The sequence below is a fragment of the Cetorhinus maximus genome, chromosome 23, assembly GCF_964194155.1.
Source record: "Cetorhinus maximus chromosome 23, sCetMax3.hap1.1, whole genome shotgun sequence".
Lineage (NCBI taxonomy): Eukaryota > Metazoa > Chordata > Chondrichthyes > Lamniformes > Cetorhinidae > Cetorhinus > Cetorhinus maximus.
Window position 1 is genome coordinate 25,090,265 of NC_135901.1, and position 26,387 is coordinate 25,116,651.

The following is a 26,387-nucleotide window of genomic DNA, read 5'->3' on the forward strand; positions in this document are numbered from 1 at the left end:
GGGAGGGGGGTGGTGGTCATACTGAGGGAGAGCTGGCCTGTCGGAGTGTCAGTGCTGAGTGAGTGCGGCCATATCAGAGGGTGAGTGCTGCACTCTTGGAGGGTCATTAATGAGGAAGCGCTGCCCTGTCGGAGGATCAGTATTGAGGAAGTGCTGTACTGTCAGAGGGTGAGTACTGAGCAAATGCTCCACTGTTGGAGGGTCAGTATTGAGGGTGTGCCACACTGTCAATGGTTCAGTATTGAGGGAGCACTGCCCTGTTGGAGGGTCAGTATTGAGGGAGCGCTCCATTGTCAGAGGGTCAGTACTGAGAGAGTGCTGCAGTGTTGGAGCGGGGTTCAGTGCAGAGGGAGTGCTGCCTCTTAGAGGGTCAGCACCGAAGGAACTATGTACTGAAGGTGTGCTAAAATGTTAGGGTCAGGGAAGGTCAGTACTGAGGCAGCGCTGCTCTGTCGGAGGCAGAATACTGAGGGAGTGTTGCACTGTCGGAGGGAGAATACTGAGGGAGTGCTGCACTGTTGGAGGGTCGGTACTGAGGGAGTGCTGCACTGTCAGAGAGCCAGTACTGAGGGAGTGCTGCACTGTCAGAGAGCCAGTACTGAGGAAGTGCTGCACTGTCAGAGAGCCAGTACTAAGGAAGTGCTGCACTGTTGAGAGTGGGGGAGGGGTGGTCATACTGAGGGAGCGTTGGCCTGCTGGAAGATCAGTGCTGAGGGAGTGCTGCCTTATCAGAGGGTGAGTGCTGCACAGTTGGAGGGTCAGTACTGACGATGATCTGCACTGCCAGAGGGTCAGTACTGAAGGAGTTCTGCACTGTCAGAGACCCAGTACTGAGGGAGCACTGCACTGTCAGAGACCCAGTACTGAGGGAGCGCTGCACTGTCAGAGACCCAGTACTGAGGGAGCGCTGCACTGTCAGAGAACCAGTACTGAGGGAGCGCTGCACTGTCAGAGAACCAGTACTGAGGGAGCGCTGCACTGTCAGAGAACCAGTACTGAGGGAGCGCTGCACTGTCAGAGAACCAGTACTGAGGGAGCGCTGCCCTGTTGGAGGGTCAGTATTGAGGGAGCGCTGCATTGTCAGAGAGTCAGGACTGAGAGAGTGCTGCAGTGTTGGAGCAGGGGTCAGTACAGAGGGAGTGCTGCCTCTTAGAGGGTCAGCACTGAAGGAACGATGTACTGAGGGTGTGCTGCACTGTTAAGGGCGGGGAGGGTCAGTACTGAGGCAGCGCCCCCCTATCGGATGGTCAGTACTGAGGGCGTGCTGCATTGTCGGAGGGTCAATACTGAGAGAGTGCTGCACTGTTGGAGGGTCGGTACTGAGGCAGTGCTGCACTGTTAGAGGGTCGGTACTGAGGGAGTGCTGCACTGTTGGAGGGTCGGTACTGAGAGAGAGCTGCGCTGTCAGAGAACCAGTACTGAGGGAGCGCTGCACTGTCAGAGAACCAGTACTGAGGGAGCGCTGCACTGTCAGAGAACCAATACTGAGGGAGCGCTGCACTGTCAGAGAAGCAGTACTGAGGGAGCGCTGCACTGTCAGAGAACCAGTACTGAGGGAGCGCTGCACTGTCAGAGAACCAGTACTGAAGGAGCGCTGCACTGTCAGAGAACCAGTACTGAGGGAGCGCTGCACTGTCAGGGAACCAGTACTGAGGGAGCGCTGCACTGTCAGCGAACCAGTACTGAGGGAGCGCTGCACTGTCAGAGAACCAGTACTGAGGGAGCGCTGCACTGTCAGAGAACCAGTACTGAGGGAGCGCTGCACTGTCAGAGGGTGAGTACTGAGGAAATGCTCCACTGTCGGAGGGTCAGTATTGAGGGAGCGCTGCATTGTCAGAGGGTCAGTACTGAGGGAGTGCTGCAGTGTTGGAGCGGGGTTCAGTGCAGAGGGAGTGCTGCCTCTTAGAGGGTCAGCATTGAAGGAACTATGTACTGAGGGTGTGCTACACTATTAGTGACAGGAAGGGTCAGTTCTGAGGCAGCGCCGCTCTATCGTAGGGAGAATACTGACGGAGTGCTGCACTGTCAGAGAGCCAGTACTGAGGAAATGCTCCACTGTTGGAGGGTCAGTATTGAGGGAGTGCCACACTGTAGGTGGTTCAGTATTGAGGGAGCGCTGCCCTGTTGGAGGGTCAGTATTGAGGGAGTGCTGCATTGTCAGAGGGTCAGTACTGAGAGAGTGCTGCAGTGTTGGAGCAGAATTCAGTGCAGAGGGAGTGCTGCCTCTTAGAGGGTCAGCACTGAAGGAACGATGTACTGAGGGTGTGCTGCACTGTTAAGGGCGGGGAGGGTCAGTACTGAGGCAGCGCCCCCCTATCGGATGGTCAGTACTGAGGGAGTGCTGCATTGTCGGAGGGTCAATACGGAGAGAGTGCTGCACTGTTGGAGGGTCGGTACTGAGGGAGTGCTGCACTGTTGGTGGGTCGGTACTGAGAGAGCGCTGCACTGTCAGAGAACCAGTAATGAGGGAGCGCTGCACTGTCAGAGAACCAGTACTGAGGGAGCGCTGCACTGTCAGAGAACCAGGACTGAGCGAGCGCTGCACTGCCAGAGAACCAGTACTGAGGGAGCGCTGCACTGTCAGAGAACCAGTACTGAGGGAGCGCTGCACTGTCAGAGAACCGGTACTGAAGGAGCGCTGCACTGTCAGAGAACCGGTACTGAGGGAGCGCTGCACTGTCAGAGAACCAGTACTGAGGGAGCGCTGCACTGTCAGGGAACCAGTACTGAGGGAGCGCTGCACTGTCAGAGAACCAGTACTGAGGGAGCGCTGCACTGTCAGAGAACCAGTACTGAGGTAGCGCTGCACTGTCAGAGAACCAGTACTGAGGGAGCTCTGCACTGTCAGCAAACCAGTACTGAGGGAGCGCTGCACTGTCAGCAAACCAGTACTGAGGGAGCGCTGCACTGTCAGAGAACCAGTACTGAGGGAGCGCTGCACTGTCGGAGGGTCAGTACTAAGGGAGCCCTGCACTGTCGGAGGGTCAGTACTAAGGGAGCGCTGCACGGTCGAGGGAGTGGGGGGGGTTGTCATACTGAAGGAGCGCTGGCCTGTCTGAGGGTCAGTGCTGAGTGAGTGCTGCCATATCAGAGGGTGAGTGCTGCACTCTTGGAGGGTCATTAATGAGGAAGCGCTGCCCTGTCGGAGGATCAGTATTGAGGAAGTGCTGTACTGTCAGAGGGTGAGTACTGAGCAAATGCTCCACTGTTGGAGGGTCAGTATTGAGGGAGTGCCACACTGTCAGTGGTTCAGTATTGAGGGAGCGCTGCCCTGTTGGAGGGTCAGTATTGAGGGAGCGCTCCATTGTCAGAGGGTCAGTACTGAGAGAGTGCTCAGTGTTGGAGCGGGGTTCAGTGCAGAGGGAGTGCTGCCTCTTAGAGAGTCAGCACTGAAGGAACTATGTACTGAAGGTGTGCTACACTGTTAGGGACAGGGAAGGTCAGTACTGAGGCAGCGCTGCTCTGTCAGAGGGAGAATACTGAGGGAGTGTTGCACTGTCGGAGGGAGAATACTGAGGGAGTGCTGCACTGTCAGAGGGTCAGTACTGAGGGAGCACTGCCCTGTCAGAGAATCAGTACTGAGGGAGTGCTGCACTGTCAGAGGGTGAGTGCTGCACTGTTTGAGGGTCTGTACTGAGGAAGAACTGCCCTGTCGGAGGGTCAGTAATGAGGAAGCGCTGCCCTGTCGGAGGGTCAGTACTGATGAGGGAGCGCTGCCCTGTCGGAGGGTCAGTAATGAGGGAGCGCTGCCCTGTTGGGGGGTCGGCACGGAGGGGGAGCGCGCTGCCCTGTCGGGGGGTCGGCGCGGAGGGGGGCGTCGGTGCGGAGGGTGTGCGCACTGCCCTGCCGGGGGGTCAGCGCAGAGGGGGAGCGCGCTGCCCTTCCGGGGGGGTCGGCGCGGAGGGGGAGCGTGCTGCCCTGTCGGGGGCTCGGCGTGGAGGGGGAGCGCGCTGCCCTGTCAAGGGGGTCGGCATGGAGGGGGAGCGCGCTGCCCTGTCGGGGGGTCGGCGCAGAGGGGGCGGTCGGCACGGAGGGGGGGGTCGGCGCAGAGGGGGGGTCGGCGTGGAGGGCGAGCGCGCTGCCCTGTCGGGGGGTCGGCGGTCAGATGACACATTAAACTGAGGCCCTGTCTTCTCCAGTTGGCATTAAGCAGCTAATTCTCTTCAACTGAATTACTTGTTAACTTTGATGTGCTCCATGCAAACTACCTTCCTGTGGAACTAAGAAATTATTGGGATGGATCAATGATTACTGGCCATCTTATAGTTTTCTCTATCAATGTATGACGTTTTATACCCTAATCCTCTAGACATATATACACAGGGCTAGGAATTGGTATGGTTGAAATTAAAAACTTTTTTCTTAAACTTAAAGATAGTTTGTCCTGTTGTAAAATTGTTTTTTCTTTCTTTCATTTATTGCCCATTCCTAATTGCCCTTGAGGTGGCAGTGAGTTGCCTTCTTGAACACCCACAGTGCTGTTAGGGAGGGAGTTCCAACGACAGTGAAGGAACGGTGATATATTTCCAACTCAGGACATTATGTGACGTGGAGGAGAACTTCCAGGTGGTGGTGTTCCCATTTATCTGCTGCCCTTGTCCTTCGAGGCGGTACAGGTTGCAGGTTTGGGACGTACTGTCGAAGGATACTTGGTGAGTTGCTGCAGTGTATCTTGCAGATGGGGCACACTGCTGCCACTGTGCATCGCTGGTGGAGGGGGTGAATGTTTGTGGATGTGATGCCAATCACATCCTGCTTTGTCCTGGATAGTGTCGAGCTTCTTGTGTGTTGTGGGAGCTGCACTCATACAGGCAAGTGAAGATTATTCCATCACACTCCTGACTTGTGCCTTGTAGATGGTGGACAGGTTTTGGGGAGTCAGGAGGTGAGTTACTCACCTCAGAATTCGCAGTCTGTAGCTCTTGTAGCCATAGTAATTTATATGGCTAGTCCAGTTCAGTTTCTGGTCAATGGTAACCTTCCAGGATGTTGATAGTGGGGGATTCAGTGATGGTAATGTCATTGAACATCAAGGGGAGATGGTTAGATTCTCTCTTGTTGGCAATTGTCATTGCCTGGCACTTAACGATTCACGAATGTTACTTAAAGAAGTGGTTCAAATTGTTCATCCCCCAAGATGCTCCTGAGTTTAGTGTGTCACTGTACAATTTAGCTGAGTGCACTGCTAATGTTCTATTGAATGGCGAAGTTTAATCATTCAGACAATAGATTATTAGGCAAGAAGGGGCCAGCATGGAGCAGAGGGAGAATATTTAGCCCTCGGAACTGCTCTGACATTCAATAAGATCGTAGCTGATCTTCTACCTCACTCCACTTCCTCGCCCTACATATCCCCATATCCCTTAATATCCAAAAACGTATCAATCTCAGTCTTGAATATACTCAACGACTGAGCATCCACCATTCTTTAGGGCAGGGAATTCCAAAGGTTCACAATGCACTGAGCGAAGAAGTTTCTCCTCATCTCAGTCCAAAACTGTCAACCCTTTATCCTGAGACTGTGACCACCCCACCTCCCGCCCCCACCTCTCCAGCCAGGGGGGAAATCCGGACTTGGAAATATATCACCGTTCCTTCACTGTCGCTGGGTCAAAATCCTGGAACTCCCTCCCTAACAGCACTGTGGGTGTGCCTACACCACATGGACTGCAGCGGTTCAAGAAGGCAGCTCATCACCACCTTCTCAAGGGGCAATTAGGGATGGGCAATAAATGCTGGCCCAGCTAACGAAGCCCACATCCTGTGAATGATTTTTTAAATAAAAATGATCGCCCATTGTCTCAAATTCTAACTTGATGGTGGACAGATTGGCATATGGTATTTTTTTCAGGCACCATTTAGTTTCTGGGACAGCTTTGCTGAATCATCTAGCACAGTGTGCATGACTAGAGGTCTATAAAGATTTGAGCTTTCCATCACAATCTATAAAATGAGACAAGGACAGAGGTCACATCTCTACCCAAACGGGAATCAGGATAATTGCGTACATTTCTCAGTCTATTCGCTGCTTCGAGGCATTATGTCTATCAAGGAGTGGATTAAGGAGAAGAAAAGGCTTGCGTTGCCATTAAATTAGAGCACAGAAGATGGCCATTTGGCCCATTGTGACTGTGCTGGCTCTCTGAAAGAACAGTCATGCAAGTTCTAGTACAATCATATTGCTTTTATATTCTGTGCCTCCATTTATAAACTCAAGGAACCCATATGCTTTTATTACCACCTTGTCAACTCCATTGAGTTGAACGGTAGCCTTGTGGTCGTGTCACTGGGCTAATAATCAAGAGACGTGAGTTCAAATCCCACCATGGCAGGAAGGAATTTAAATTAAGTTCATTAAATAAATCTGGAATTAAAAGTGAGTAACAGTGATCATGATACTATCATTCTTGTTGTGAAAACCCATCTGGTTCATTAATATCCTTTAGAGAAGGAAATCTGCCATCCTTACCCGGTCTGGCCTGCATGTGATTCCAGAATCACAGCAATGTGGTTGACTCCTAGCTGCCCTCTGCAATGGCCCAGCAAGCCACTCAGTGGAATTCAAGAAGGTAAATCCCCATCATCTTCTCAAGGGGAAATGAGGGAGGGGCAATAAATGCTAGCCATGACTGAACGGAAAATAAGGGACCTGCCACCTTTAGGTTTGGGCTAATGTCTCTCTGCTCATCTCCACATGACCCATACGTTACATTTCGTGGTGGCACAATGATCAAGGGTTGCGTTTAATTCTGAGGATACTAGCTTGGGTGCCAGGAAGTGGGAACTTCAGTAAGGAACGCAACAACTAAACTCAGAGATGGAAGGTGTTTAGGTGCAGAGAGACTGTATGAAAAACTACATAACTTTGTGGTGTGAGCACTCATTCTTTTATTTTCATGTTCAGAAGGTGCCTGTGTGTGGTGCACTCATGTTCCTCCATCTTTGGCAGGAAGTTATCATTCTGGCTTCCTGTTATGGTGTGGTGAAGACAGCAGAGACAAGGTGTTTATAGTCTGGGATCCTTGAAAGCCTCTCGTGTGGAGACATCAGTTGCAAGTTTCATGGTCTGGTCCGCTTGGCTCTCAGTCCCTATTCCAGAGTCAGTCCCTGTTCCAGCGTCAGCGATGCAAGATCTTCATGAAGGCTTTGCGGAACTCCACGTTGAAGGTCGTGTAGATGATGGGGTTGATGATGTAACCCAGCCAGGCGCAGGCACTGTAGAGCGCTGGCGGGATGTAGCACGTCTGGCAGTGGACGTTCAGGATGTGAGTGATGAGAAACGGCAGCCAGCAGATGATGAGGACGCCTGCCAATCTGACGGAGAGAGAGGAAAAGAGTCATCAATGCATGTGTGCGCCATTTGTCATCGCAACGCAGTGACTCGTGAAAGGGTTCCTACCCCACTCAGAGCTCCTCAACCATATGGCAACAGGGCATCCATTAATTACTTGCAGTTGCTAGTTCTTTGCTAAAATTCACGTTACATCCCTGGCACACAAGCTTACAAATTTGGTATCATCGGTATAGAATCCAATCCTAGAACATAGCGATTCCATACAACTTACCCTATTGTTCTAGATCATTGTAACACTATAGGACTCAGACTAATCTACTGGGAGTATGGTAACACCATACACAGCCAATTAGTCTAGATCATTACATTTCCGTGCAGCTTGGCCTATTGGTCTAGAACTTTGCGGTCTGGTGGAATGCAGCCTATTGTTCTTGATCATAGCAAAACCCACGAACTTGGACTGATGATCTAAATAATTGTTCTACAATGCAAATTAAGCTATGGTTCTAGATCATTGTGCCACAGGCAACTTTGCCTATTTTTCTAGATCATTTCAAGACTATGGAAGTTAGTCCGCAGTTATAGAGCATGTAATTTAGCTTACAGTCCTACATCATTGCAAGATCCATGGAACCTATCCTGTTCTACTAAATCATTGAGACACAATGGAACCTCATCTATTGTTCTAGATGGTTGCAACTACATAGAACTCGGTCTATTGTTCTAGATCATTGAAAGAACCGATAGACTTTGCCTATTATAGATCATTTTGACACAATGGCACCTAACACATTATTCAAGACCACCGAGACTGTGGATCTTGGGCTATTGTTCTAAATCATTGTGACTCGGTGGAACATAGTCTATTGCTCTAGTTTGTTCTAGACTCACCTAAGACAACCGCCAACATGTGTTGCTTTCTTCTCCTTCTGGTGGGACAATTTGCTTTCGCTGCTGATTTGGCCACTGGCACCTGTTTCTCGTCCGACACACTCTGCACTCTGCCTGAAGAACCTTGCTTGGCCATCGCACTCGGTGTCCACGGATACCTCGATGGAGGAAGGGGCCTTCCATTTACCAGCCATCAGGCAGGATCCGGAAGTGATCCCGAGCTGGAAAGCCAGTGGAGTTCCTGTTGGCCTTGACCTCTCGGGAGGCCCCACAAAGTGGGCTTCCTCAGATTCTTCAGAGTAATGGAATGCTTCTCATACCAGTGTCTAGGATGCCAAAAAGAAGAGAAAATGGGTGTTACCAATAGCACAGACCAGAGTGCGCACAAATCACAGGAGAGGACAAGGAAGGGAATGACAAAGGGCCATTGTCTCCAAGTCACCATTTTGTACATGGGGTGTGGGCAAATAACTTGTTCACAGAATCATACTGCACAGGAGAAGGCCATTAAGCCCATCGAGCCTCTGCTGGCTCTTTGAAAGAGCTTTCTAATTAGTCCCACACTTCCGCCCACTCTTTGCCCAACAGCCCAGCAAATTTTTCCCCTTCAACTATTTATCTAATTCCCCTTTTGAAAGTTCCTACTGAATGTGCTTCCACCGCCCTTTCGGGCAGCGCCTTCCAGATCACAGCAACTCACTGTGTAAAAAGAAAAAAAAATTCTCATCTCCCCCTCTTTCTTTCATTGATTCTCTTCAATCTGTGTCCCTCTGGTTACCGACCCTCCTGCCAAAGGAAACAGTTTCTCCTTATTTACTCTATCCGAACCCCTCATGATTTTGCCCAACTCGATTACATCTCTCTCTTAACCTTCTCTGCTCTAAAGAGAACAATCCCAACTTCTCCAATCTCCCCATGGAAGTGAAAGGAATTGGGGTTCTGTGTGATGGGAATGGATCGATCTATTGACATTCTGCGCAATAGGAGTGAAGGAGAAGGGGCTTGTTCCATTGGGATTGTGTACAATGGGAGTGAGTGGGAAGAGGTTTGGGTCCATTGAGATTCCGTGTGATGGCAGCGAATGGGAAGAGAGTTGCTCAATGACCTTTGGAATGATTGGTGACCTTAGTGACAAGTGGGAATTTCGGCCACTCAAATTGAACTGGGAATTTGTCAATCAGCTCCGAGGATTCTGATGTCTCCAGATGAGGCCTTACCAATTTCTTTTTACTCACACTGGTGCTTCCGTTTGATTGGAGCATTAAAGTGCACAGTTTGACAGCTTCCGGGTGTGTGCATTTATTCTGAAACTAAATAAAACAAAAAATGGAATTATCGACCCTGGCAACAGTGTAGGCACGAACATGGATACAAATACTTCATATTGGCCATGAAGAAAACCCATTGTTTACAATTTGAATTGAGAGATTATCCATTAAATAAGGCAAAAATCCTTTCAAAATTACTGACTTAAATATTGCATTTTTAAAACATTTATTCGTTCATGGGATGTGGGCTTCGCCAGCTGGGCCAGCATTTGTTGCCCATCCCTAATTGCCCATTGAGAAGGTGGGGGTGAGCTGCCTTCTTGAACCGCTGCAGTCCATGCGGTGTAGGTACACCCACATTGCTGTTAGGGAGGGAGTTCCAGGATTTTGACCCAGCAGCAGTGAAGGAACTGCCGATATATTTCCAAGTCAGGATTGTGCTTAGCTTGAACGCGACCTTCCAGATGGTGGTGTTCCCATCTATCTGCTGCCCTTGTCCTTCTAGATGGTCTTGATCGTGGGTTTGGGAGGTGCTGTCTAAGGAGGCTTGGTGAGTTGCTGCGGTGCATCTTGTCAATGGTACACTCTGCTGCCACTGTGCGTCGGTGGTGGAGGGAGTGATTGTTTCAGGTGGAATATGATTGTGTGAAACACACAGTAATATTGCACAAGGAAATTTCACCCTGAACAGCAAGTTTTTTAAATAATAAAGCAAGACACTGTCCCTTCCAAACATTCCCAGGACAGGTACAGCACGGGGTTAGATACAGAGTAAAGTTCCCTCTACACTGTCCCCACCAAACACTCCCAGGACAGGTACAACATGGGGTTAGATGTACATTTCCCTCTATACCTGCCAATCTGCAGCCCCCTCCAAATGACCAACATCCTATACCTGTGGTGACATCACTTCCTCAGTCATCCTGTATCCTCCCTTAAATGGCAGGTTTAAAGCAACTCTAGAGAGAACACTCTGGAACCAGCCTGCATGGAGATAGCAGCACCATGCATTACAGTATCCTGAGATCTGTAAATAGATAAAGAGTTCATGTTTAAATCTACAAGTATGAGACAATAGAGGAATAAAAGGTGAAAGAAGGGTTCATGATAGACACAGCTTACCAGGGTGGCTTTTTAGCCCGAAGAGCAGCAGGCATGAGATGGCAGAGGACAGCACCCAGATCATGGTTATCAATGTGACTCTCCGCTTGGGTATTGTAGAGCATTGGCATGGCAATCGCTGTGTACTTGCAGGGGGTGGACAAGAAACAGGTTAGAGCTGTTGATGAACCGGACGGTCTTTAAAAAGCTCCAAAATAGGTGGTGAGTGAAGCAGGGAAGTAAGTTCAATAGGCCAAATGGCCTACTCCTGTAGCCATGGCAACCAAGGGAGGTTGAGGATGAGGATCAATTGATCCAATCGGAAAAAGGTACACAGTACTCCCGAGAACGAGCAAACAACCAGATGAATAGAAGCAGGAGGAGGCCATTCGGCCTCTCGAGCCTGCCTCACCCATTCATTAAGATCATGGCTGATCTTCTACTTCAACTCCACTTTCCCACCCTCAGTGCCTAAAAATTTATCAATCTGAGTCTTGAGTATACCCAATGACGGAGCATCCACAGCTCTCTGGGGTAGAGAATTCCAATGATTCACAACCCTCTGAGTGAAGAAATTTCTCCTCATCTCAGTCCAAAATGGCTGACCTCTTATCCTAAGACTGTGACCCCCCACCCCCACCCCTAATTGTTCCAGACTCCCCAGCCAGGGTGGGGGTGAGAAGTTAACAGCCTCCTAGAATCGACCGTTTTAAACCCCCGAAGAATTTTGTACATTTCAATTAGATCACCTCTCATTCTTCTAAACTCTAGAGAATATGGGGCCATTCTACTCAATCTCCCCTCATAGGACATCCCTCTCATCCCAGGAACCCGTTTAGTTAGAGTTAGGGTTGGGGTTAGGGAGTTATGGATGGGGTTAGGGTTAGGGGTAGGGAGTTAGGGATGGGGTTAGGGCTGGAGTTGGGAGTTACGGATGGGGTTGGAGAGTTAGGGATGGGGTTAGGGAGTTAGGATTAGGGATAGGGAGTTAGGGATGGGGTTAGGGAGTTAGGGTTGGGGTAGGGGTTAGGGGTAGGGGTAGGGGTAGGGTTAGGGATCCAGAACTGTGCACAATAGTATAGTCTCACCAAAGATCGATATAATTATTTTAAGACTTCTTTACTTTTATATGCCAATCCGTTTGCAATAAAGGCGAACATGCCATTTACCTTTCGAGTTCCTTGCTGTACCTACATGTTGACTTTCTGTGATTCGTGTACAAGGACACCCAGGTCCCTCTGCATCCCAATATTTCCCAGTTTCCCTCCATTTCCAACCAGGATTACAAGCGGGACAGCCTCTCTCATGGGAGGGTCCCATTCTCTATGGAGTTGCCGGGAGGAGGGGGTGGACCTTGTCAATGGACTTCGGGAGAACCTGGAGTCATGAAAAGGCCTCTCGCTGGCCGTTGGGTCTCGCTGGCCCCACTCCTCCCAAAACTAGGGAGCCCATGGAAAGTAATGGAGGAAGGAGGGAGGAAATGGGGTAAAGGCCTGAGGAAGGAGGTGGGGGTGGGGCAGGTGAAGAGAGGCAGGAAGAGTCTAGCTACCCTTGTGCAGCCCAGAGGGCACTCCACTGACAATGGCACATGTGTGTCATGTACCCCACTGGAACCCTGATGTGCATGAATTCAGATGGACACATCGGAAATTATGAATTAGGAGCAGGGGTAGGCCACTCGGCCCCTTGAGCCTGTTCCTCCATTCAATAACATCATGGCTGACCTGATTGTAACCTCAACTCCACATTCCTGCCTACCCTGATAACCTGTCAACCACTTGTTAACCAAGAATCTATCTAGCTCTGCCTTAGAAATATTCAAAGACTCTGCATCTGCCGCCTTTTGAGGAAGAGAGTTCCAAAGACTCACGACCCTCTGAGAGAAAAAAATTCTCCTCATCTCTGTCTTAAATGAGCGACCCCTTATTTTTAAACAGTGACCCCTCGTTCTAGATTCTCTCACAAGAGGAAACATCCTCTCCACATCCACCCTGTCAACACACCTCAGGATCTTAAATGTTTCAATCAAGTCACCTCTTACTCATCTAAATTCCAGTGGATACGAGCCTAACCTGTCCAACCGTTCCTCATAAGACAACCCACGCATTCCTGGTATTAGCCTGGTAAACATCCTCTGAACTGCTTCTAACGCATTTACCCCTTTCCTTAAATAAGGTGACCAATACTGTACACAGTACTCCAGGTGTGGTCTCACCAATGCCCAGTAGAACTGTAGCATAACCTCCCTACAATCAATTCCCCTCGCAATAAACAATAACATTCTATTAGCCTTCCTAATTACTTGATGTGCCTGCATATTAGCCTTTTGTGATTCATGCACTCGGACACCCAGATCCCTCAGCATCTCAGAGCTCTGCAATCTCTCACCATTTAGATAATATGCCTCTTTTTTATTCTTCCTGTCACAGTCCCGCCACCTGGTGCCAAAAGGACTGGAGAAGCAAGTTGCCCGCTACCATTTTAAGTCTGTTGCTGTGCAGTTTCCGCCAGATAGAATGAAATTAAACCCCTTTTCCCGATCTTCTCAGGACTTCACAGCACTGAAGGAGGCTATTCTTCATCTATTCTGCATTTCCTACACTGCCAAATTCCGAGAGGTTATAACTCTCAGGAAAGACTGAACAGGCTGGGGCTCTTTTCTCTAGAAATGAGAAGGCAGAGGGATGACCTGATTAAGATGATGAAAGGGGTTTTTCGATAGGGTAGAGCAAGTCTTTCTATTTGTGTGGGGTGAGACCAGAACTAAGGGCTATCAATATACGATTGTCACTAAAAGGTGAGATGGCGGCAGAGCATTAATGTCTGGACTACTAATCCAGCGGCCTAGGCTAATGTTCTGGGGGACATGGGTTCAATTCCCACCACAGTGGCAGGTGGAATTTAAATTCAATTAATAAATCTGGAATTGAAAGCTAGTCTCAGTAATGGTCACCATCAATTGTCATAAAAACCCTGTTTGTTTCACTGATGTACTTTCGGGAAGGAAAGTATGATGGAGTTGATTTTCTAGGCAGCTTTGCTTGGTGGAAGCGTTGAACTTTATTTGCAAGACGGCAGCAGCAGTTACATGTGTGCATCTAACTCTATAACTAAAGAAGAATTCTCTCCTCGAGGGTCCCCGTGCTGCTAACTCATTGGTCTATACAGGTCATGTGATCTTACAACACAGGCGTACTCGTAAAGCTACAGTCCTACATTTATCAGAACTATGATTACTGCAGCCACCCCCCGGCCCCACCTTAAACTTTTCCCTACCTTTTGTATTTATCTCATGCCATCACAATATTTACACAGGTCATGAAATTACAAGTTCAGTCTTTAAGATGATTTCCTGATCTGTGTGGAACGTCGAAGCTCCACGACTTCCGATTCTTTTGCAGGAACTACATTCTCTGGAAACAGCATTAACATCAGGTACCTCATTAGGCACAGGCAGTTCAGTGTCTTCCACTCTGACAGAGACATCGGGCATGTCTGTCCTTGGTTGAGCAACTTCAACAGGAACCAGAGGTTCAGCAATGGTTACAGGTGGAACATCATTTTCTTGGGATATCTCTCTTCCTCAATGATCCACATGCTTACGGGTGATCCGGCCCTCCACTTCCATGCAGTACGACAATGGTCCGGTCACAGAGCTTACTTTACCAACTAACCACTTCAGTCCTTACATACACTGTTTCTCCAACAGTAAACTGTTGCGCATGGCTATGCAAATCAAGTGTCGCTTTTTGGTTCCCTTGACTTTTCTCCATTTCCCCTCCAAATTGGGATTGTTCTGTAGTGAAATAGGAAACGAGCAAGTTTAGTTACCGATGATTCACCTGTTAACTTTTTCATTCTCGCCTTTTATTGTCTTTTCAGGATCTTCCTCCTTTTTGTCTTCTGCTTTCTACCACAGAGTATAGTCTTGGCCTTCATCTTGACTTCACTGTCGGCCAGACTTCTCTCAGGTGATTTCTCAACTTGTCTTAGTTCAGTAGTTGAGTTACCCATGACTTCATTATCTACTCGCATCTTGGAAAGTTCTACGACCTTTCCTTTCAAGGTGTCTTTAGCTTCATTCAGCTGATTCTTCAGCTCCTCTGTCTCCTTCGTGTATCTGTTGGCTTCCTCCTGGAACCTTGAACATTGCTGCGTCTTCTGTGCCAACTGGTTCTTCAGTTTGTTCAGAGTGACGTTAAATTCTTCCTGCTTCTCTTCGTAATTTTCCAGAGGTACAAATTTTGACCTGAGGGATCCTTGTCGTGTGTGAGGGTCTTTCAACAAGGTTTTATTTTCTTTGCGAAACTCACTCGCTTCAACTTGAATTCTGTAATTCAGCACAGTCGCCTTGAGTTTCTTCTGCTGTTCTTCCATGTCGTTGTTTAAGACAGTCTTCATTTCTTCAGGTTGCTGAATAGCTACACACTCCATTTTCATCCAGTTGCGGACCTTGGACTCTCCAGGCTCTTTCTGAAGGACTTTGCCTTGTTCCTTTTCCAACTCGGGAACTTTTCCTGCTTCCTTTTGAAATCTCACTGGCCAATCAAGGTTAGTTTCCCTCAATCAATTTCGACTTAGAAGGCTGGGTCCTGTACCTTCTAATACCATCACTGGTAGTTGTGCTGTTTGGTGTCTATAATAAGCAGGTACTCTGGTGATACCTTTTACCTGGATTTCTTCGCCTGTGTATGTTTTCAACTTGGTAGACGTTTGTTCCAAATTTAATTGTTGAGCACCTTTATTTAAATATCTGAAAGTGTGTTTTCCAACTACAGTGGTAGAAGCACCAGTGTCTACTTCCATTATTAAGAGTTTCCCATTCACCTGTAAAGTGACAGTGACTGGCTCTGCCTTCCCAACTCTCATGTTGAATAAGGATTAAATGTCAGAATTGGTTGTTTCTGGATCTTCCTCACTATATATTTCATTGGGCTTTGTTTGTTGCCTGGAAGCCTGTTTAATGTCACATTGCAATGTTTCAATATGTGTCCTCTTTTGTGACAAAAATAACACTCCACCTTTTTAAATTGCCAATCGCTAGGAGTGTGATTGTTTCCACGTCGATAAAAATTAGTTTTCGAATTTGCTAATAAACTGATTCCTCAATTTTCGGTTAGTGGGGGCTGTTTCCCGCTTCCTGGCGGAGTCCTGGATTTTCGCACCAATTTCAGTTGACCGTTCCCGCCCAACTAGGAAAATGGGGCTACTTTGTGCACTTTGAATCGGTTGTGAATCCCTTCCAGCCCTTTCCATCGCAAGCGCTATTTCTAACGCTTTCTTAAAATCAAGATCCACTTCAGTCAGCAATCTTCGCTGAATAGCATCCTCTTGCACGCCAGAGACCAAAATAATCCCTGAGCATATCATTCAGGCTTTCACCAAAAACGCAATATTCTATTAGTTGTTTTAATTTCGCCACATAGGTAGCAATGGTCTCTCTCGGGGCTGTATTCAGTGATTTGAACCTGAACCTTTGCATTGTGACTGAGGGGTTGGGTTGAAAATGTTCCTTATTGTTACTAATTTACCGAGGGTCTTCAAGTCAGGGGCACTGGGGGCTATCAAGCTTCGAATTAAACTGTAGGTTTTGCTCCCACAAATACTCAGGAGAATCGCTCTCCTCTTTTCCTCCCCTGTGGTTAACGCTACAGTCCTATCTTTATCAGAACTATAATTACTACAGAAAAGCCTTTTATAGACCCACAGAGATGTGGTTGACTCTAACCCTAACACTGGCAGGCCACTCAGTTCAAGGGTGATATTGACCTTGCCAGCGGATGCCCACATTCCTAAAAATAAATCCAATGGGGAATTCAGGAGATACTTCTTTACCCAAAGATTGGGGAGAATGTGTAACTCGCATCCAGGGAATGGTTGAGGTGAATAGCATCGATGAATTTAAGGGGGAAGCAGGATAAACACACGAGGGAGAAAGGAATAGAAGGATATGGTGAACGGGGTGAGGTGAAGAGGGGGTGAGAGGGGGCTCGTGTAGAGGAGAAACACCGGCACGGAGCAGATGGGCCGAATGGTTTCCGCCAGTGTTTCCGCACTGGCGAACGCCACTGAAAGCCCTCCGGTTACCTGTCGATGCTGATGGCGCACAGGCTGAGGATGCTGGCTGTGCACAAAATCACGTCTAGCGTCATAAAGATGTCACAGTGAACCCAGCTGAAACGCCACTCACCAACCACCTTTAACCAGAGCAAAGTACAAACAGCATCAGCAACAGTTCACAGCCAGGGTAGCATCCCTTCCACATGATCACAGAACACCTCCAGCCATCCGGACGTCTGTTCACTGACTGGAGCTCTATATCCAGCCTTAACTCCAGATAAAAGATCTACATTCCTACAGTGCCTTATCCTTTGGTTCTGACCTGAAACGCTATCTCTGTTTATCTCTCCACAGATGCTGGGTGTTTCCAGCATTTTCTGTTCTTATTTTGGATTTCAAGCGTCCCCAGTGTTTTGTTCTTCTACTGCCTTTGGGCACAAGACACCTAAGAGCAGTGCTTCGAAAACGCTTTCGTTAGTAGATCACTTTTGCAGGCGGTATGGGAGGGGCAGGGGGGGCTTCAGGGAACAGGGCCCAAGGGCCACCAACCGATCCTACCCCACCCACTTTCAATTGTCACCCCCAAATAAGCTCATCAGGATTAACGGGAAGAATGGCTCCAAGGAATATGTTTATGGAAACTTAAGGTCATCCAAACTCAATTTTAGAATTCTCATCCCTGTTTTCAAATCTTTCCTTGTGCCCCCTCCCTATCTCTGTAACCTTCTCCAGCCCCTACAACCCTCCTTATCTCTGGAACCTTCTCCAGCCCCTACAACCTTTCCTTTCTCTGTAACCTCCTCCACTCCCTACAACCTTTCCTATCTCTGTAACCTCCTCCAGTCCCTACAACCCTCCTTATCTCTGTAACCTCCTCTAGTCCTTACAATCCTCCTTATCTCTGTAACTTTCTCTAGTCCCTACAACTGTCCATATCTCTGTAACCTCCTCCAACCCCTACAACCCTCCCTATCCCTGTAACCTCCTCCAGCCCACACAACCCTCCCTATCTCTGTAACCTCCTCTACTCCCTAAAAACTCCCTATTTCTGTGACCTCCTCCAGCCCCCACCCTATCTCTGTAACCTCCTCTAGTCCCCACAACTCTCCCTATCTCTGTAACCTCCTCCAGCCCCTACAACCCTCCCTATCTCTGTAACCTCCTCCAGCTCCCACAACCCTCCCTATCTCTGTAACCTCCTCCAGCCCCTACAACCCTCCCTATCTCTGTAAGCCTCCAGCCCCCACAACCCTCCCTATCTCTGTAACCTCCTCCAGCCCCTACAACCCTTCATATCTCTGTAACCTCCTCTAGTCCTTAAAACCCTTCCTATCTCTGTAACCTCCTCCAGTCCCTACAACCTTTCCTATCTCTGTAACCTCCTCCAGTCCCTACAACCATCCATATCTCTGTAACCCCCTCCAGTCCCTACAACCATCCCCATCTCTGTAACCCCCTCCAGTCCCTACAACCCTCCCCTTCTCTGGAACCTCCTCCAGCCCCTATCTCACTCTCTTTCTTTCTATCTCTCTCTCTCCTGCTTTAAGACGTTCCTTAAAACCTCACTATGTGACTGAGCTTTTGGTCACTGGTCCCTCATATCTCCTGATGTGGCTCGGGGTCAAATATTGTTTGATAATCACTGCTGTGAGGCACCTTGGAGACACTTCATTAAATTGGAGGTGCTGTAGAATCATATGTTGTTGTTGAAATTATAAACTTTCTGCTGCTGATTTTGCTGTTGACAGATTTGCACTCATTGACATTTTCATTAAATAACACATCAATTATTCATTCATGCCAGAGAAAAAACCTAGACATTTTCATATTCTAAACATGAATATGCCAAGAGAACGTGTTGATTTGAATCATTTGAATATGTGTTATAACATCATTTTAACAATCTTCTGTTGAGAAACTAACACTTATTCTGCACCTACATTAACCAAACTTGGAGAATATTGGCTTAACACTTGGGTCGTTTTATGCATTTGTCACTGAGGTCCATAGAGATATTACACCTCCATTGAAAAGAATATAAAAGGCGAGAATAGTAATTTGGGTAGTTTCAAGATGAAGAATGTTCCAAGAGATTAAACGCTTGTGGACAATCTAGACAGTACGAAGTATAAATTAGTTTGACAAGCACTGCAGCAAAGAATATTACAGTAATTCTCATTTCCTATAAAACTAATTTTGCTCCACGTTTAATTGTGTGAGAATAGTGCGATTAGATATCTACCAGAGACATTATACAAAATTAATTATCTAGCAGTTGGATGATAATGAATGAATATTTTATCATTTCTGCACTGAAGAGCCTCATTGCGCCGGCTGATCCATGTTTGCTTTTTCTTTATTTGAAGTGGTAATGAAAGCGATTGAGGGATGGGATTGCGAGATTCGCTCTTTGGAGGATCACAACTCAGAAGCGTGCCCGACGGCTGCAATACTATCCCCCGTCCATGACGATCGTTCAGCGGTCTTTGGTTGGCTGCGACCATGTGGTTTTTAAGTGAGCGTCACCAGCAGGAGGCGAGGTGCGGAATAACGGCTTTTAATCACACAGCGAGTTGTTGTGATCTGGAAGGCGCTGCCTGAAAGGGCGGTGGAAGCAGATTCAATAGGAACTTTCAAAAGGAGGGAATCGGATAAATACTGGAAGGGGAGAAATTTTCAGGGCGACGGGGGAAAGAGCAGCGGGGGGCGGGGGGAAGAGTGGGGACTAATTGGATTGATCTTTCAAAAAGCTGCAGCAGACTCAATTTTCTTTTTATCTTTTTCATGGGATGTGGGCGTTGCTGGCAAGGCCAGCATTTGTTGCCCATCCCTAATTGCCCCTGAACTGAGTGGCTTGCTCGGCCATTTCAGAGGGTAATTAAAAGTCAACCACATCGCTGTGGACCTGGAGTGACATGTAGGCCAGACTGGGTGAGGATGGCAGATTTCCTTCCCTAAAGGGCATTAGTGAACTAGATGGGTTTTTACGACAATTGATGATAGTTTCATGGTCACCATGACTGAGACTGGCTTTCAGTTCCTGATTTATTAATTGAATTTAAATTCTACCAGCTGCCTTGTAGGGATTTGAACCCATGTCCCCAGAGTGTTAGACTGGGCCTTCAAATTACTAGTCCAGTGACATTGCTACTACGCCACTGTCTCTCCATTTGATGGGCCAAATGGTCTCCTTCTGTGCTGGACCATTCCATGATGACCCAGTCGAATGGTGAAACAAGCTCGGTGGACTGAATGGCCTGCTCCTGTCCCTACTGTGCGCAGTTCTCCTTACCTAAGGGTATACTTGCCATAGAGGGAGTGCAATGAAGGTTCACTAGGCTGATTGCTGGGGTGGCAGGATTGTCATATGAGGAGAGATTGGGCTGACTAGGCCTGTATTCACTGAAGTTTAGAAGAATGAGAGGGGATCTCATTGAAACGATAAAATTCTGACAGGGCTGGACAGACTGGATGCAGGGATGATGTTTCCTCTGGCTGGTGGGGTGGTCTAGAACAAGGGGTCATAGTCACAGGATATGGGGTAGGCCATTTAGGGCTGAGATGAGGAGAAACGTCTGCACTCAGAGGGTGGTGAACCTGTGGAATTCTCTACCACAGAGGCTGTGGAGGTCAAGTCACTGAGCATATTTAAGAAGGAAATAGATGGATTTCTAGACTCTAAAGGCACCAAGGGGTATGGGGAGAGCACGGGAGTGTGGCGTTGAGATAGAGGATCAGCAATGACCATATTGAATGGCGGAACAGACTTGAAGGGCCGAATGACCTACTCCTGCTCCTATTTTCTATAGCCAGGATTTTATGGCCCCACCGCGGCGTGTCTCTCCCCCAGCGGACGCGGCGAGCCATTTAAATCTCCATTTAGGTCGGCAGAACCGTAATATCAAGCCGGGCAGGAGGGGCCATAAAATCCTGGTCTATGTTTCCAAACGGTCAAGTTCAGTCTTGTGATGTTCACCAATTGCCTGGTATCTAAATGGATGACCGGAAGAGAGACCTTGTTCTGGCTGTGACTGATGCGCAAGTGACTGGCTCCAGGAAGGGTAGTGGGAAAAAGACTGAGGACCTCTTTGGCGGCGGGTGGGGTCACTGAGGCGTGATGTCGGTAGCTGCGAGGCCCAACGCCCTTCAGGGCCCCCCCCGCCTATCGATAAGCAGGACCGAACTAACGGTTTTACCTCCAGATAGGCAACCCAGGGCATCATCAGCATGGCCACCAGTAGGTCTGCCACAGCCAGGCTGACGATGAGGTAGTTGGTGGTGGTCTGCAGTGCCCTCTCCCTGGACACTGCCATGCACATCAGCACATTGCCAAACACCACCACAAAGATCAGGAGGCTGAGCAATGCCGCGTAGTAATTGTAGCAATGCCTCCACTGCTCACCGGCTGAGTTGCTCCAGGGCCCCAGCTCCTTCATCTGCGAGTCATTCAGGGCAGCCACGTTTGGAGCAGCCATTGGCCGCGACCTCTGAACTCCAACCTCCTCAGTAGCATGCAGAGGAAAGAAGGCAAAAGATTTAACTCCAACCAAGTGGGAAAATGGTGCAACAATACCGGCCATCCAGGCACCAAGGGTAAAAAGGAAGCAATAGCGGCAACAACAACTTATCTAGCGCCTTTAACATGGCAAAGCGTCCCAAGGTGCTTCATAGGAGCATTATTACATTTGACACCGAGCCACATAAGGAGATATTGTGGCCAATAATTCGGTCAAAGAGGTCAATTTTTAAGGGGTATCTTAAAGGAGGAGAGAGAGAGAGAGAGAGAGTCTGAGAGGTTTAGCGAGGGAATTCCAGAGCTTAGGGCCCCTGGCAGCTAAAGGCACGGCCGCCAATGGTGGAGCGATGGGAATCAGGGGATGCTCAAGAGGGCAGGATTGAGGAACGCAGGGAGGGTTAGATCAGATGATCTGGTCATTAACCGCCTTGAAGTTGGCGGGATCTTGCTGTGTTTAATTTGGCACCTGCCTTTGGTACTTCCGTGATTTGTTGGAAAAGGCTTTGGGACATGGGCAGGTCCAAAACAATAGTTCTCTAAAGTGTTCATATAAACAACCCTCAAACAGTGCCTCTTAGTCCAATCTAGTTGGCTTTGTCCAACAGTAAAGATTATGGTCGGCAAAGGTGTCATCTCAAGATGTTCAACTGTAACTTAATCCGATTCCATTAAAACTGCCTCATCAAGACATTTATTAAATCAATAAAACCTCTTGTATGTCAAGCATTGTGCACAGACCATTAATAAGCACTAATCAGTTCACATGAGGGATGTGTGTTCACAATACCTTGAGAAGATAATTATATGAAATCTATCAGCAGCCATGATATGAACTACACAATTGTGGTCCCCAAACTATTGTTAACTCATTCATTGTATGTCGACTGGTCTACACACAGAATTAAATTACTCAATAGATAATGATCTGCAGAGGTAGGATTATACTCAGGGACAAAAACCCACCAGTCTGCTATGCCCCCTCCCCTCTCTCTCTCTAGATTCTTTCCCTACATAAATCCGCCTCGTCCTCTCTACTTACCTCTTTGAAGACTGCCCAATCCTCTCCTCTCTTCCTGCTAAGTGGACCTCCAAGCCCAATGTAAACCACATGGGCCAATCTCACCGGGTATCAACCAGCCAATCCTGTCCCTCAGGCCAACCCTCGGGTACCCTCCTCTCTCTTCTGAGGTTAAAAGCAGGGGAGGGAGGAAATGCGTGAGGAAGGAACGAGGGAGAATGGAAGGGAAGGAAGGATGGAGGAATGAAAGGAATAAATTGGGGAAATTGGTTGGAAGGGAGGAAGGAAGGGAGGGAGGGAGGAAAAATATGAGGGAAGGAAAGAATAAACCACTGGATTCCATCCGACCCTTTCTCTCCTCTATAACCCAATGGATTCCACCCTGACCCTCTCCCCTCTGTAAAAACAACTGGATCCCATCCTGACCCTTTCTCCTCTGTAAAAACCACTGGGTTCCACCCTGACCCTCTCTCCTCTGTAAAAATAACTGGATCCCATCCTGACCCTCTCTCCTCTCTATAACCGACTGGATTCCACCCCGACCCTCTCTCCTCTGTATAACCAACTGGAATCCATCCTGACCCTCTCTCCTCTGCATAACCCACTGGATTCCACCATGACCCCCTTTCCTCTGCATAGCCCACTGGATTCCACCCAGACACTCTCTCCTCTGTATAAACAGGGAGAGAGAGAGAAAGAGTCGGAGGCCAGGGGAACGGGATAGAAGGAGAGAGACCAGGAGAAATGGGAGAGTGGGAGAGAAAGAGACAGAGTTGGGATTCAAACCCTCAATTTTCCAAAGGCGGGGGTGGAAGAGCGCGAAGGGAGAGGTGGGGGGGGGGGGGGGTGTGGTGGGGGGTGGGGGGAAGAGAGAAAGAGAGGGAGGGAGACAGAAAGGGGAAGAGAGAGAGAGGGAGAGAGGCAGAGGGAAGGGGGTTGAGGGGGAGAGAGGGGAGAAAGAGAGAAATTGAGGTAGAGAGGAAGAACAGATTAGAGGAGAAGGAGGGGGAGAGAGAGAGAGCAAGAAAGGGTGATGATGAATGGGGATGGAAGAAAGGGAAAGGGGAGAGAGAGAGCAGGAGGCGGGGTGGGTGAGAGAGGGAGAGAAGGAGAGGGAGACCAGGGGAAATGAGAGAGTGGGAGAGACAGAGAGGGAGACCTTGGCGAATGAGAGAGCAGGAGAGAAGGAGAGAGAGACTTTTTTAAAAATTCATTCATGGGATTTGAGCTTCGCTGGCTGGGCCAGCATTTATTGCCCATCGCTAATTGCCCTTGAGAAGGTGGTGGTGAGCTGCCTTCTTGAACCGCTGCAGTTCCTGTGGTGCAGGTACATCCACAGTGCTGTTAGGGAGGGGGTTCCAGGATTTTGACCCAGCGACAGTGAAGGAACGGCCGATATATTTCCAAGTCAGGATGGTGAATGACTTGGGGGGGCATTTCCAGGTGGTGGTGTTCCCATCTATCTGCTGCCCTTGTCCTTCTAGATGGTAGTGGTCTTAGGTTTAGAAGGTGCTGTCAAAGGAGTCTTGGTAAATACCTGCAGTGCATCTTGTAGATGGTACACACTGCAGCGACTGTGCATCGATGGTGGAGGGAGTGAATGTTTGTGGATGGGTTGCCAATCAAGCGGGCTGCTTTGTCCTGGACAGTGTCCAGCTTCTTGAGTGTTGAGGGAGCTGCACTCATCCAGGCAAGTGGGGAGTATTCCATCAGACTCCTGACTTGTGCCTTGTAGATGGTGGACAGGCTTTGGAGAGTCAGGGGGTGGGTTACTCATCGCAGGATTCCTAGCCTTTGACCTGCTTTGTAGCCACGGTATTTATATGGCTCCTCCAGGTCTTAGTAAGGAGGACTTAGGGTCGACGGGGCTGAGATTGCTGTTGTCGTTTCCGATGCCTATGTCAATGCCGGATGGCCCATCCAGTTTCGTTCCTTTGTCGAGACTTTGTAGTGGTTTTGAGTGGCAGCTCGGCCATTTCAGAGGGCAGTTAGGAATCAACCACATTGCTGTGGGTCTGGGGTCACATGTAGGCCAGACCAGGTAAGGATGACAGATTTCCCTCCCTAAAGGGGCATTAGTGAACCAGATGGGTTTTTACAACAATCGACAATGGTTTCATGGTTATCGTAGGACTTTTAATTCCAGATTTTTAATAAATTCAAATTCCACCATCTGAATCCACTACCATTCGAACCCGGGTCCCCAGAGCATTACCCTGGGTCTCTGGATGATTAGTCAGGCGACAATACCACTATGCCATCGCCTGCCCTAACTGGGGAGTGGGAGAGCGGGAGAGAAGGAGAAAGAGACCGGAAAGAATGGGAGAGCAGGAGACAAGGAGGGAGAGACCGTGGAGAATGGGAGACTGGGAGAGAACGAGAGAGAGACAAGGGGGAGTGGGAGAGTGGGAGAGAAGGAGAGAGAGACTAGAGAGAACGGGAGAGCGGGAGAGAGAGAGACCGGAGAGAATGGGAGAGCGGGAGAGGAGAGAGAGGCCATGGGGAGTGGGAGAGTGGGAGGGAAGGAGAGACCGGGGAGAATGGGAGAGCGGGAAAGGAGGAGACACCAGGGGTGTGGGAGAGAAGGAGAGGGAGACCGGTGTAGTGGGACAGCGGGAGGAAAGGAAAGGGAGACCGGGAGGGAAGGAGAGAGAGACCAGGGGAGTGGGATAGCAGAAAGAAAGGGAGGGAGGGAGACCAGGGAGTGGGAGAGCGGGAGAGAAGGAGAGAAAGGCAGACCGGTGAGAATGGGAGAGAGGGTGGGAAGGAGAGGGAGACCAGGGGGAGTGGGAAAGTGGGAGAGAAGGAGAGAGAGAACGGGGAAGTGGGAGAGCGGGAGGGAAGGAGAGAGAGAGCGGGGGGAGTGGGAGAGCGGGAGAGGAGGAGAGGGAAAATGGAAGAGCGGGAGAGGGAGGCGGATATGACAGAGAACCAGAATAAAACAGTGTAAAAAAACAAGCAAACGTGCTAGTTAGTGACTGTGGAGGGTGCACAATCCTGTGTGTGGGCAGAAATAAATGAATCATAAAATCTTACAACACAGGAAAAGGCCATTCAGCCCATTGTGCCTGTGCCGGCTCTCTGAAAGATCTATCCAATTAGTCCCACTTCCCCCAGGTCGCTCTTTCCCCCATAGCCCTGCAAACATTTCCCCTTCAAGTATTTATTCAATTCCCCTTTTTTAAAGTTCCTGTTGAATCTGCTTCCACCGCCGTTTCAGGCAGCGCCTCCCAGATCACAACAATCGCTGTGTAAAAAAAAAAAATTCCCCTCATCTCCCACTCTGGTTATTTTCCCGATTCTCTTCAATCTGTGTCCCTCTGTTCACCGACCCTCCGGCCGCTGGAAACAGTTTCTCCTTGTTTACTCCAGCGAAAACCCTGATGGTCGTAGGGAAGGTGTCACGATATCAATGCCCAACCATTTACAGCTCAAATAGCTGACTGTGAAGGTGCCAGGCTTTACCAGGTGTGGCAGGAGGGCACAACAGCCGTTTCCCAGCTCCGTACTGATTTCCCCGGAGCTGTCCCCGCTCCCCTGCGAGGGAGGCAGTGCGGCACCTTCGAGAGGGAGTGGGTTACCACAGGGCGGTACAAATACATTTTGACAGGACTTAACCCAATGAGTTTGGATATAGAAAGAAAGCTTGGCAGAAATTTTGCTCCTGTTCACCAAATTGTGCAGCACTAAAGGAGACCATTCAGCCCATCGAGTCCATGCCAGCACTTCTGACGAGCGATCGGGTTAGTCCCACTACCACCCCCCCCCCCCCCCCCACACCCTAACTCTTTCCCTTAAATGCTATTCACCTCGACCACTATGGGAGCGAGTTCCACATTCTCCCCACTCTCTGGGTAAATTCTCCTGAATTCCCCATTGGATTTATTAATGACTATCTTATATTGATAACTACTAACCACCCCTACCCCCACCGCCCAGTTCTGGTCTCCTCCACACCTTCTCTACGTCTACCCGCTCGAAACCCTTTCATCATTTTAAGGACCTCGATCAGGTCACCCCCTTAGCCTTCTCTTTTCTGGAGAAAAGAGCCCCAGCCTGTTCAGTCTTTCCTGATGGGTATAACCTCTCAGATCTGGAATCATCCTTGTAAATCTTATTTGTTTTGCATCTTCTCCAGTGCCTCTATATCCTTTTTTATAATACGGAGGCCAGAACCGTGCACAGTGCTCCCATCGCTCGATATAAGGTAGAACAAAACCTCTGTTTTTCAATGCTCAC

The 26,387-nt window shown here is 48.8% G+C and overlaps 1 protein-coding gene across 1 annotated transcript; it reads right to left on the reverse strand.

The window, feature by feature from the left end:
• Positions 1 to 7,118: 7,118 nt before the first annotated feature.
• On the reverse strand, positions 7,119 to 21,089 carry LOC144697905 (D(2) dopamine receptor-like). Its single transcript, XM_078569867.1, has 5 exons — positions 20,811 to 21,089; positions 16,642 to 16,751; positions 10,576 to 10,700; positions 8,186 to 8,477; positions 7,119 to 7,314 (listed from the first exon to the last, which is right to left on the reverse strand). Exons 1-5 carry the CDS (start codon positions 21,087 to 21,089, stop codon positions 7,119 to 7,121), a joined length of 1,002 nt encoding a protein of 333 aa, XP_078425993.1.
• Positions 21,090 to 26,387: the final 5,298 nt, after the last annotated feature.